Raw genomic sequence first — 13,033 nt, 5'->3', positions numbered from 1 at the left:
TCAATTAGAGTTAATTCTTCTGCATTTGTTTAGCCAGGAAAAGCAGACTTTAACCTGCATTTTCTGAATTACTGCCCAATGATATTCCTTATACAAAGGTCATTTTTCTCATTTCCCTTTTCCCATCAGGGATTCCTTCAAAAATCATTATTTTAATGCTTGGATATTTTTAACCCCTTCTCTGGAACACTTTAAAGTCTTGGAGAGCATTTTGATTTTTCAAACTGTGAACAACTAGAAACCAGGAGAAAGGACATTGCCTTCCAACCTGCAATTTCATTTGTAACCATTTAAAGAAATTTCTGCCAATGATTTATGTTCAGCTTTGTCATTAAGAAGGGAGTCTGTCTTTCAAAAAGATGGAGTGTCTTATTTTATTACCCTCTTTAGCCAGGGTAAACCAGACCACAGTCATTATTATTACAATGTAATTTGCCTCTCTTTTTTAAAGATGTTTTATACTCACAGTGGGGAGAATCAGGGCCTTTCATTTCTGAGCACCTTGGCTTTACTGAGTCATGGCTGCAGATGTGGCTTCTGAAGCAAACTCAGGATGCTTCCGCATCTCCTGTCGATGGGGACTGAGGACACCTTTCACCCACATAGCTCAGGAACTCGGTTTCAGAACAGGCATTGGGAGGGCATGTATGGCTGAACAGACAAACGCATCTCCAAATTTTGCGTAAAATCACAATATCCAAGTCAGACCCTGAATGTATGCCGGGTCATCGGATTCAGGAAGGTGGGGGACGGCCCTGGCCTTTTCTGTTTCACGCCCTTGCCAGATGCCTCCCAGCTCTCTACTCTGTGAAAACAGACAGCGTCACCTTAGCCTGATGCAAACACCAGCCTTAAAATGCTGCCCCTTTTCTCTCGATAGATGTGTGCTATCAAAGGCCAGAGTTCTCCGTGAGAGAAGGACTCACTGGGCACTTTGGGCGCTTGGTGAACAGGTGTGACGGTGTACAGCATGGAAATAATATCCACAAGGAATAGCTGAAGGGGAAAATACAGCCTCAGTTGAGAATGGGCTGTAAGGTGTTCTAGCTGCCCGTGGATAATTCAGAATTGGGAGCAATAGTAGACATACATATACGTACATATGCCCTAGAGATTATAGAGGTAGACAGAGGCAGACAGACACATCTCTGTATGTGCACACACACACTCCAGATGCCAATAGAAATTGTTAAACACACTTTGAATATTTGGGCATCTAACCAAAGGGAATAAAACCCCAATGATGCATTATGCTAATCAGACAGTAGCAATTAATAAATTATAGTTTGTGATTAAGTAGTAAGCAATTGTTTCACAGCAAACAATTTGACATAAGATGGTTCCATTTGTGAATAATTTTTACACAAAAATCAAGCTTATTCTAAGTGCCCTCTGGGATTTATTTGGCTGTAGCCATTATATTAAATGTATGCATCATAAGCCTTAAAACCATGTACATCCTTTTATCTGGTGCTCCTGTTTTGAAGAATTCATCCTTAGTCAACAATCACGCATTTGTGCAAAGAGTTGGCAATAAGCATATTCACGGCACTGTTGATAGCAGATAAAAATTGGAAACAGTCTAACTGTCCATCAAAGACAACTTTGTAACTAAGTTACAAATGGAATATTATGCAGCCATGTAAAATGATGCCAGAGTTGCTCTGACCCTGTTCCTAAGGAGTCTTGGTGCTGAAAGACTGAAAATCAGTAGCATAGGTAATAGCTACCTTCCAAAATCAAATTTAAACATATAGAAAAACAAAACTTCTGAATATCTATCACAACAGAAATAAATTAAATAAAATAATGCCAGGGACTATGTGATGGCATTGAGAGGTGACACTATGTCATTAGGCTAAAAAGGCAGATGCCGAAGCAACGTACACCCTACTGGCTTTTTTTTTTTAAAGCACATCTATCTGTATACATGTGCTTTTTTAAAAAAGGCTAGAAGAATAGATATCACAATGTTAATAAAACTTAACCACGATAGTTTATCATTTTTATGTTCCTCTTTTCCCTTCTTTGTGTTGTTCTCACTTGCTTAGAGAAGACAAGTAAGTGTACATTGAAGCATAAACACCCCCAGCCACACACACGTGTGGTCTCCTGACGAGGAATCACGAGATGTGTCTTAGGGCATGAGTCTCTCATCTGACGCGTCTTAACAGGTGGTGCCGATCCGTTCTCCATCCGCTAGGCTCCATCCTAAAGACATCTAAAGAGAAGTCCCTTGTTGAAATTGCCCTCGTGTTATGTTCGCTCACCATCTGTTTGGTGTTTCCCAGGCTTTATTAGCAGGTATATACCTTTTTCTCGGAGTTCTCATTTCTTGCATTTGTATGTCTCCCTGTATGCCCAGTCCCGACTGACCAGCCAGAGTGAGGCCATGGCCTTGCAGTCGATACGGAACATCCGAGGGAACTCCCACTGTGTGGACTGCGAGACCCAAAGTAAGTGTGAGCCAGGACGGTGGGGGGGTGGCGGGGGGGCTTGGCCCGCGGCAGAGGGAGATGGGGTGGTCTGACACAGCATGCGTTGCAGCAAACCCACATCTGTCATCTGGCATGTAAGGTTTATAACATGATTTAATGGCTTTTAAGGAATTGAAATATTTTTGTTTGGACTTTAACACAGTGCCCTTCACACAAATGCCTCTCTGATGGCACTGTAATTCTTTTTTGTTTGTTTGATTTTTTTTAATTTTATTAAACTGTAGTTGATTTACAACGTTGTGTTAATTTCTGCCATACAGAAAAGTGATTCAGCTAGACCCGTGTATATTCTTCTTCGTATTCTTTTCCATTCTGGTTCATCACAAGTCTTGCTTATGCCTCAGGCATCCCCATGAGCCACAGTCACACCACAGATGCCAGGGATTAGGCCACCTGCCCAGATTCTGTGCCACATCCAGGAATCAGCCTTTGGCTTAATCAACGATCATATGTTTGTTTGCTTTTTCCATAAAAATAGAGTACAGTTGGTTAAATCCTGCCCAGAGATTTCTGGGGTTTGTTTTCTTTATTTCAAAATCATATGTTCTAGATTTTTCTATCAAATGGTATCTTTTTATTTTATCTTGAATTCACTACACACTAAAAGCATTTGATTGAACTGACAGACTTCATAATTATGCTTTGTGCCTTGGAGCAACCCAGTTTTCCTCCATGCTTTCCGTTGTCCAGGGAATAATGCCACGTTCCCTTTGAGAAAGTCCTTTTGTAGTTCATATCCTTGAAGTTAAGGACTGACTTCCCATTCTTCACCTTCCAGCCCTGGCACAGTGCTGGGCCCATTCTGTAAAGTTTTTCCAATCATATATTTTTGCTGTTGTTAGAGTCCAGTTGAAACAAAATAAAAGATGCCAGCACCAGGCTAGGGTGTAAGGTGGCCCTGGCATCCCGAACCTGGAGCCCAGTGGGCGAAGCCTGGACCCAGTGGCCACAAAGCCCGGGACCATGGAGAAAGGCCGTTAGGGGCACACAGCAACTCAGAGCAGGCCTCGTGCAGGAAATGGGCAGGATTGGAGCAGGTGGGGAGGGAGTCATTGTGAGTCAGGGAAGCAGCAGGACGCACAGCTGAATGGGTCTGGTTTGTTCAGGAAAAGAGCAGCTGCTGCTCAGGTAGGAAGCTGGCCAGGTAGGATTTGTGTGGCCTAACAGGAAGAACTCAGGATTGTCACAGATAAAAGGGGAGAGCCACCTGGGAGAGACCACTGGTTGGCAGGTCAGGTAAGGGCAGGACAGCAAGGCCATGTCTGCGGCCTCCAGGTGAAAGAAGGGGTCTCCTCTTCAGGTATCTTGAGGGACTTTTTTTTCGTTTTTTTTATATTTATTTATTGTTGGTTGTGTTGGGTCTTCATTGCGCACGGGCTTTCTCTGGTTGCGGCGAGTGGGGGCTGCTCTTCGTTGCAGTGCACGGGCTTCTCATTGCGTTGGCTTCTCTTGTTGCGGAGCATGGGCTTTAGGCGCATGGGCTTCAGTAGTTGTGGCTCTTGGGCTCCAGAGTGCAGGCTCAGTAGTTGTGGCTCTCAGGCTTTAGAGCACAGGCTCAGTAGTTGTGGCGCACAGGCTTAGTTGCTCCACAGCATGTGGGATCTTCCCAGACCAGGGGTGGAACCTGTGTCCCGTGCATTGGCAGGTGGATTCTTAACCATTACACCACCAGGGAAGCTCTTGAGGGACTTCTTTAAAGCATCTTCTTTTGTTTGAATTTTTAAATGTTACTTTCAATATGTGTCATGACATGAAGTTATAAGAGAGAAGTCGTTGTTTGAAGTGTGTTTTTATCAGGAACCTTTAAAGTAAGATCTTTAAAAGCACAAAATCGGAGACATATCGGAACCTCCATTAGGAGAAACGTCTGCAATGGTTTCCACCATCATCTACAAGATTGTTTTCATGGGAAGATTCCATGGCTCCTGAGCTTCGTGGTGCGTGGCCAATTGGAGGTCGAGAGAACATTCTGAGAGCCGGGTTGCGTGGGCGAGTGCCCAGGTGGGGAGGGCAGGTGGAAGAGGGAGGTTGGGGGAGGCTCTGGGGCCAGTTTGCTTAGAGTGTGGCCACCTGAGTAGGAATCCAGGGACAAAGTGTGACAGATCTGGAGAGAAAAGAGGTCTTCAGCTCCCATTCCTAAGCACGTTATCTGTCAGGTCTGTGCCCAGTCCCACCATGCACTGTCTCTTTCCATTCTTGTCACTGTAATAGTTGTTGCTACCGTGTGTCCCACTTATAGGGTGACATGAAGAGTCTGAAGGGTCAAGTTATATATCCCAGGTCATCATAAGAGCCAGTTGTGTAGCAGGATTCAAACTAAGCCTTTGGCTGCCCTGCTGTGTTTTCTCAGAGGACAAGGGAAAGGTCGAGGGGCTGAGGTCAAGGACATGAGAGATGACACATTGGCAAAGGTGTTTTGTTTTTTATGTGTTATTATTATTTGGGGCATCTGTTTCCTCTTCCCAACCAGATGGCCTCTGAGGTCACAGACCCCCTCTTCCTGTGTGCCCCCCATCATGGTCTCTATCACCACCTTCCTGCCTTTGTATTAGATATTAAGTAAATGACTGGCTGATTTCTGCTGAATGAGCATAAGGCCACTCCTGGTCATGGGCCATTTCCAGAGTGATTCCAAATAAATATGATGTCAGCTACCTAGTTTTTTGTTGACTCTTCAAGTGTACCTGGGGTAAATATTGATTATTCTTGGATGATGTAAGCCTTATTTGCTTCTGTCGGTGGTAAAAGCCATTGACTGTCAAGGTCAGCCCCGTCTTTGCAAATCAGCTGGTGATTCTAGCATGAAGCCAGCCCTGGGTCCGAATCCTCAGTCTTCTGACTATGTCAGCCAGTTTCACACAGGGAGTGATCCCACTCAGGGGTCCCAGTGCTGTTCTCTGGACTCATTCAGTGCCCTTGGTGCAGTGTCACAGCCCAAAGCCCATTACCATTTATTCAGAGAATCAGGGTCGATCATCCTGGGTAGTAACCTAACCAAAGGACCATGTCCGCCATCTTGCCAGCAGTGAAGGATGGAGAAACGGGAGTTGCTTTGGTGGTTGCCCTTAAATAAGATCACTGAAAGTCACACTTTTTCATTGTAGTGTGCCTTTCTTTCATCTTTGAAATTTGCAAATGTGCGCATCATGCCACTAAAAACTTCGATGTGCCCGTGGTTGCAGAGGTGGTCACGTGGGACCTGGTAGCTTTGGGAATGACCCAGCTGTCCCTCAGCACGCCTTCTCTTTCCCACTATCAGCTGCCATCCACAGTAGGCGCCAAGTCATGCCTGATTTTGTTTCCATGTATGTCTGCCTGCTCAAGGGGAGTGCCACTGTGGAAGTATCCAAAAGTGCATCTTTCTATCCAAACCAATGTTTTCAGTTGTTTCCAAGGCTATGGTTAAAGCCAGTTGTTTGAAAGTTGCCGCCAACACGTCACATCTTTTGAGATGCCTAAGACAGTTCCAAGTACCGGCCAGGGAGCATTTTCAAGCCATGTGATTCTAAGGAGGGACTGTTGCGTGGGAAGTCTGATTAACCATTTTGTTCCTGAGGCCTAAGAACAGTTGGGATGAGTAATGACGGTCTGATTGCATATGGCGCCCTTTTCCTCTTCCCACAGATCCCAACTGGGCCAGTTTGAACTTGGGAGCCCTCATGTGCATTGAGTGCTCAGGGATCCACCGGAATCTTGGCACCCACCTTTCTCGAGTCCGATCTCTGGACCTTGATGACTGGCCCATTGAGCTTATCAAGGTGATGTCGTCCATTGGGAATGAGCTGGCCAACAGCATCTGGGAGGAGAGCACGCAGGGGCGGACGAAGCCCTCGCTGGACTCCACGAGGTAGGGATGTGGGAAGGCGTGTGGTTACGGGGCATTCCGCAGGCAGTTCAACAATCAGAAATGACCTTAATGACAGCCACCACTGGAACTGCCCCAGCAACCAGTGGGAAGCTGATCACCCCGGACAGAAACATTGGTATTAAAAATTGCTCTTCCTCAGACACGGATAATTCAAACTCCTTAATTTTTTACGCTTGTTTTTACACTTTGGGGATTCCTCTCCCTCTCTTAGAAATGTATTAAGCTTCTAACCTTATGAATAGATCACTTTAATTAATACACTCCTAATAGGCATAAGCTAGGCTGTTAACACTAATTATGAATTTTGGATTCTTTAATTTTGTTATTCTTATGTCTTTAATAAGCATCTATTCCATTGGTTCCCCTCTCGCCCCGACCCCCACTAAGTGAGTTGATAGTAACCAAATATATTTTATTTTCTGAAATGTATTTCTAACACATTTAATCAGCCAAGTGTGGCGTAACTTATGGTGGCTTCTCATTAATGTTAATTGTTACCCAGTGTAAAAAACGCATTTATTTTGAGTCCATTCCGTTTCTCATTTTTCATTTACAGCAATTATAAGCCATTTTTTAGTACACATGCATATTTAATGTACCTAAGAGGTGGTAAAATGGCACGTTTTCTGAGAAAGCCTCTTTCACAGAGGCAGGATGGACCGTCCTGTCTCCACGGCTGTTCGGGGAGCTGGGGGGCATCCCAGCCTCTGAAGCAGGGGCACGGGATGGGCTCAGCCTTCGCTTCTCAGGTGTGTGCAGAGGTGAAGGGGGAGGAGAGGTCTCCCAGCATCAGCACGGGTCTGTTTTGCTGGGGCTCAGACAACAAGGAAACCCAGGTGTCCGTCTGTGGTCGGGCCACATGCGAGGGGTAAGAAGTTGGTTTCTACCGCCAATACCATGGAAACTCGGTGGGCTTCATTTCATCAACACTAAAAACTGATTTGTGGTGCCCCCTTCGGTTCACTTGAGAGAATGAAGCTGGTGTCATTAACCCTGCCCTTCCTATTAGGTGCTCTGTGGGGAGGGGATGGGGGCGGGGGTGCAAGAAATGTGCACAAAGTACATCTGTTTAAAATCGAGCAGGTTGGCGCTGTGAGCTCTTATATATATGTATGTTATATATATATATAAAACTTATATGTATATAAGTTATGCTGTGTAATATACATGCAGGCAGCTGTCTTACAGAGTGAAGAAATGATACACTCCTACAGTGTTTTAATTTTGGTTTAACCCTAATATAGAAATCCGCAGCGTTGCCCACTAGGAGCATTCTTAAAAGATTAATTCATGTTTTAATGTCTATTTTTTCATACATATAGTTTCCTTGAGGGTATTTAGATCTGAAAAAGAAAAATGATTGGAAATCGGATTGAGTTTAACGTGCGAATGCAGAAAACATTAAAATAAGTTGGGAAAAAATTAACTTTATACATTTTACTGTTTGTGTGTAAAAGGACCATGTATACTATTGTTAATACATGAATTAGAAAAGTTTGGTTCTTTTCCCATCTATCACAATTAGAAACCATTTAGAATGATTACAAACAAAGACGTAGGTTAATTTTTTAACTGGGAAATATTATATAATAATTTCATCTTCATAAGTGAAGATGGTGTATGTAAGGGTATTTTATCCTTCTAACTCGTACATTTGAATTAAGCTGTTGAGTATGTAACCTCCTCTTCTGTGTAGGGTTATACACGTCGTATCTTTACACTTTAGAGACATCTGAGTCTCTCTTTCTCACAAGCGGAGTCACTGCTGTGACATCCCCACAGTGGGGTGATGTGGTTACGTCGTCTTTCCAGTGGTAACTTTGGGGTTTCTAAGTTCTGTCCATCTCTAAGAAGATAAACATGTTTGAGAATTGAATATACCTTTGTGCTTTAGTAATTCTCCCAGGGAGTTTTATTTTTAATTAAATTCAGCAGATATTCATTGAGTGCCTCCTCGTAGAAAAGAAGTGGTTGCTAGGTGGTGACCATACGTCTGCGGTGATGGGTGAATGTTCTCGGGCAGCCGAGGATGCCAGGACTCGGTGGCGTTCATAGACGGGAGGGGTTTGGGATGCTCCAGGAGGCCCAAGAGAAATGTCCTCTGAGCTGACTTTAAACTGTGCTGTGGAGGCCTAGGGGCGTGGGGAGTGTGTGTGCTGGAGGATGGGAGGGACCTACACATAAACGGGGACGTGGACGCCTCAGGGCCCGTGGGGAGCTGGACCCCTGAGCACAGTGAGAAGTGGGGAAGGGCAAGGCCACAACAGAGCAAAGGCCTGGTGAGCCGGGCTGCTGTTTTAACAGCGACTCTCGGGGCTGGGCAGAGGGTGGGTTGTTGGATCTCTTTCTGTGTTCGTATACGTTCCACCTGTTCCCAGGAGGGCTAGAGGCAGCCAGCAGCATCCTAGGAAAGGATGGAGAGACAGGCAGGGAGGTCAGTTGGAAGGCTGTGGTCCTGGTGGAACGTGGGCAAAGCCCCAGGTACACTCAAAGACCACTCAGTGCAATTGTAAAACAACAATCCAGATCCCCACCTCCTTCACTACCTCCTGCAGTTTCCTCAAACAGAATTAAAATCCCAAAGTTTGGGCTGGAATGTCCACATGGAATTCAGTCTGCAGTGTGAGAATGGATATCTAGTCTGGTTCCTGGCTCTCCAAGACAAGGAAAGACACGCCCTCCACCCAGCCTGCCTCACTCTCTCTGCAGGACCTGGGATCGCTAGCACAGAGAGCTGGACGGTTCTCTAATGTGGCCCTCAGGTAATACTAAAAAGAAATATTTTAATAAAATTTTATCTCTATCTGAGGAAAAGCCAAGTGCAATATATCCAGTCTAATTCTTTGAAAAAGGGCCCAGCTGTTTTCCCGAGAAGCTCCATCCATTCTGTCTTGTTCAGAAGATTCATTCTGACAATGGAATATAATTAGAAATGTGCCATATCTCCCCCAGCACACAGACACACACACACACGCACTCAGGACCATGGAGAAGTAGAACACAACAGATCCTTCTCCAAAGAAACAACTGAAGCCACCTCGCATTGGTGTCACCCAAACAGGCTCCTCTGACCAGCCGTCTGCCCTAACTGCCTGCTGGGCCTTCACCCCTGATTAGGGCAGCTTTGGACGGCACGTAATTGGTTCCAGCGATTCTCAGCTGCCCTGAGAACTGCCGTTCAAACTTGAACAGCTTTGAGATCAATCGAAGCTGACGGCGGCAAAGCCGTATTGACTTCCCATTCCTAAACCGGGGAATCATTAGTCAAGAAAAGCCTCTTTTAATTTCTCCCAGGAAGAAAAAAAAAAATCTTTTTGGATGGATGCTGCAACCAATGCCAGTTTTTTCCAGTGCATTCGATATTAAATTTATTGTCTCAGGAGGGGAGAGGATGCCCTTCATCCCCCTCTGTAATGGAGGTTTAATTTGGAGAAAGGAGCCGGTAGAGAAGATCGATGCTATAACAATTAACTACCTCTGGGGTGGAATCAGAATCCCCCTCTAATTGCTATTGATACCATTTAAGCACACACTTAAAATATTGATTGTAAATGGGGCTGCTGAAGTAGGGGAGAAGCGGTAACAGAATGCACTAGGTGTTAGGGCCTTAAGGAGGCGCAGTTTGCTGTCAGCAGGACGGTCAGCATGTGAGCTGGCGTGTTGCATCTTAGAGTACGTTGTCCTGTGGAGTTGGATGCGGGGCCTGGAGCCACCAGGCAGGGCTCTGGTTCCAGCGTCAGGACACAGCTCGGAGGTAGAGATGTTAAAACAGTCAGGTGCATGTTTCCGGAGTGCGTGAACGAATGGGTGAATGAGGGAAAGAGGAAACTGGTCGGCTTGGAATACACGTGTCGGGGGGTGTTGCATCCTCAGGGCCTCAGAACTCCCCGTGTGTTTGTGAGTGAAATTCCCAGCACACGGTGAAGCCATCTCAAACAGACCTCTCTGTGCATCCTCTCACGCTCGGCCCCGCACTGGTGTTTTCGGGGCCAGTCTGCATCCCTTAAGGCAGGTCCTTCTTCTTGATTCTCATCCCCCTTTCGCTCAGAAGCTTTTTCGATTGACTGCAGGGAAAATAATTTCCCACCAGGACCGATCAGAGCTCTCTGGAACCGCATTCCTCCTAGCAGAGGCCGAACTCAGCTGGGCTGTGCGGCTTTCTCTCTTCATGTCCCACCTTTGTGTCTCCGAGTCGAAGGCTAGGGACCCAGGGACCAGTTGCTATTTGCATTTCAGGGCAGGTATCCTGTTTACAAGGTGGTTTGGGGCGTGCTGGTTTGGTCTAGGAAATCAAAGGAACCTGGAAGTAGAGAGCTGTGTTCTCCATTCCATGAAAGAGCCCTTGGGAGAAGCTCTAGGCCCAACTGAGATCACCCGTCACCTCTTTGATCCCACATGGAAGGGGACCGAGTTTGCTGATTTAGCGTATGTTCCCTTCCCTCTCTTAGCATCCTTTCTCTGGGTTTCGTTATTTGTCAGTTCACCTGTGCCCCTAAACTCCCCTCTTGTGTTTAACCTCTAAAAAGATGTCACTTCAGGAGGAAGATTGGGGGCCGGACGTCAGAAATCTGCGTGGGAGAGACGGGCTGCTCACTTCCAGGCGGAGCGAGTCTGCCCGGTGATCCAAGTTCCGTGTCCTTTTGATTTCCGAGCACCACTTTCATCTTATTTATGCACATGGAGATATTGATAAAGGGGAAATGTATCCAAACTGAAAATAATTGGATCCCCACCGCTAACTCTGAGATATTAAAAGCAGCACCACTTGGCCACGTCTCTGTCTCGTTAGGTTTGATCATAAGATCACAATATAGTAATCTCAGGCTCAAATTTCTGGCATAAAGATGCAGTGATCCAAATGTGGCCTCAGGGAACATGAGGGCCCACGCGGTCCCAGGATTGTCTCATCTTATTATTTTTCAACAGTTCTTGGCCCTGCTGAGGTCAGTGTTTTGTCTCTTTTGAGTGTTCCTCTATGCTTGACACCTTTTCCTATTTTCTTTCCTTAAAAAAAAAGAAAAAATGGGCAGGGGGAAAAAAAAAAAAGGACTTTGCCGTGATGACCAGAACCCATCTGTAGTTGGGTGGCATCTGCTCCCCACATGTCACTTCCCTCATTAACAAGCAATTGAATTAATTAAATGCTACTCAGAACACGCATAACAAGCTACCGGCAGTGTCCAAATTAGCACTGATAATCAAGGATGATTTCCTTTATTATCCTGCTAAGTGGTGTGCAGACTCTGATCTCCCTGTCTGCCCTCATCTATTTACATACCCCCAGCTTCTGCCTTTGGAAGCGGAGGTTATCTTACCTAGTTAATTTGCCAGGATCACCGAGCATGGCGGATTGATGCCCTGCCGCTGCTGCTTCTGCCACCGCTTGGCCCCCTCCCCACCTGCCCTCCCCCAGCCCCAGCCTTTGTATCTCAAGCTCACTGATAAATTAAAGGCCACCCCTGTGGTCTCTCAAGTGAGTAATAGAGGCAGAAATTTCATTTTGCAACTGGCTGATTTAATGATCCAAAGGGTAATTAATGGCCTGATTATCTTAATGTTAAATATGGCCGGCAGCAATTACTGTGACCTCCCGCTTGTCAAGGTCCGGGCTGTGCTCTTCTTTCAATTAAGTTCTCTGGGGCTTAATGGTATGAATAAACTCCTGGTTCTATCATCCCGGATGGACGCAGAGGGTTCAGGGAGCTGGGGGCTCGTTTGGAGTTTTAATCAGCCTGTCTTCGACTCTGGCGATCAGAGTTAACAGTTATAACAAGGACAGCCTCACTTTCTTCTTCCCCGTGCAGGACCCCGTCTCCACCTCCCCTCCATCCACCCTTTTGTGTGGTGGTTGTTGTTTTATTTTATTTATTTTCTCTTACGTATTTCCACGCTCGGAGGGAGAATTCTGTTTGCAGAGGGAGCCGCCGTGCTCCATGAGGCTCGTCTCTTCCAATATAAATTATCATGTGAGCGCTGTGGTTTTTCTGTTTGACAGGCTTAATTAATTGGCAGGAGCCCCCGAAAATGACATTGCCACTAATTGCAACTCAGAGTGCATTTCTGTCATCGTGGCGCGCCTGTCAGCGGGCATGCCCTGGCCCCAGCCGCCAGAGCGGGGCCCACCCTCCCGGCCTCGGGTCCAGGCGGGGGCAGCGTCCTGAGTGAGCGGGGACAGTGGCAGGCTCCGAGGAGCCCTGGGTTTGCAGGCACGCCGTCCGCGTGCAGGAGCGACATTTACTGCCAATAAAGTTCACACGGCCGCGGCTCTGCAAACCCAGCAGCGGCTCGGGGACCTCGGATTTGACTTAAGATATTTTAGGGACTTCTCGGAGTAGGCCGACCTGGAATCAGACCCCGAGAGCCATAACTCAGCCACCTTCCTTGACCGGATGGTCCTCGTTAGCACGTTGCTAAATATGCTTGGGTTTACCCGAGCTCTGCACCCAGATCAGAAATATTCCACTATCAATATTAAGTCAGTTAGGGAAATGTACAAATGAGCCGTGCATTAACACTGCCTCAGAAATGATACCTGTAGATTACGGTTGACAACAGATAGAGCAGTTCCCCTGGTACACTGCAGGCAGGGAGCGTGGAGGGAATCCGTGCATCGGCAGTACTCTCCGATGAAGCTCTCAGGATAGACTAGCCCTAATGATAAGAAGGC

The 13,033-nt window shown here is 46.3% G+C and overlaps 1 protein-coding gene across 5 annotated transcripts in view; it reads left to right on the top strand.

Moving 5' to 3' along the window:
- The window catches only part of AGAP1 (ArfGAP with GTPase domain, ankyrin repeat and PH domain 1), a 574,296-nt gene that overhangs the window by 496,248 nt on the left and 65,015 nt on the right, over window positions 1-13,033 (top strand). For all 5 annotated transcript variants that reach the window (XM_082631241.1, XM_082631240.1, XM_082631242.1 and 2 more), the window contains 2 exons: window positions 2,366-2,456; window positions 6,123-6,345. In XM_082631241.1, the coding sequence (XP_082487367.1) occupies window positions 2,366-2,456; window positions 6,123-6,345 (314 nt within the window). The remainder of the gene's footprint in view (window positions 1-2,365; window positions 2,457-6,122; window positions 6,346-13,033) is intronic.

This window comes from Mesoplodon mirus, assembly GCF_964341445.2.
Source record: "Mesoplodon mirus genome assembly, chromosome: 8".
NCBI classification, from domain to species: domain Eukaryota; kingdom Metazoa; phylum Chordata; class Mammalia; order Artiodactyla; family Ziphiidae; genus Mesoplodon; species Mesoplodon mirus.
This window is presented reverse-complemented; position numbering and strand designations above follow the sequence as displayed.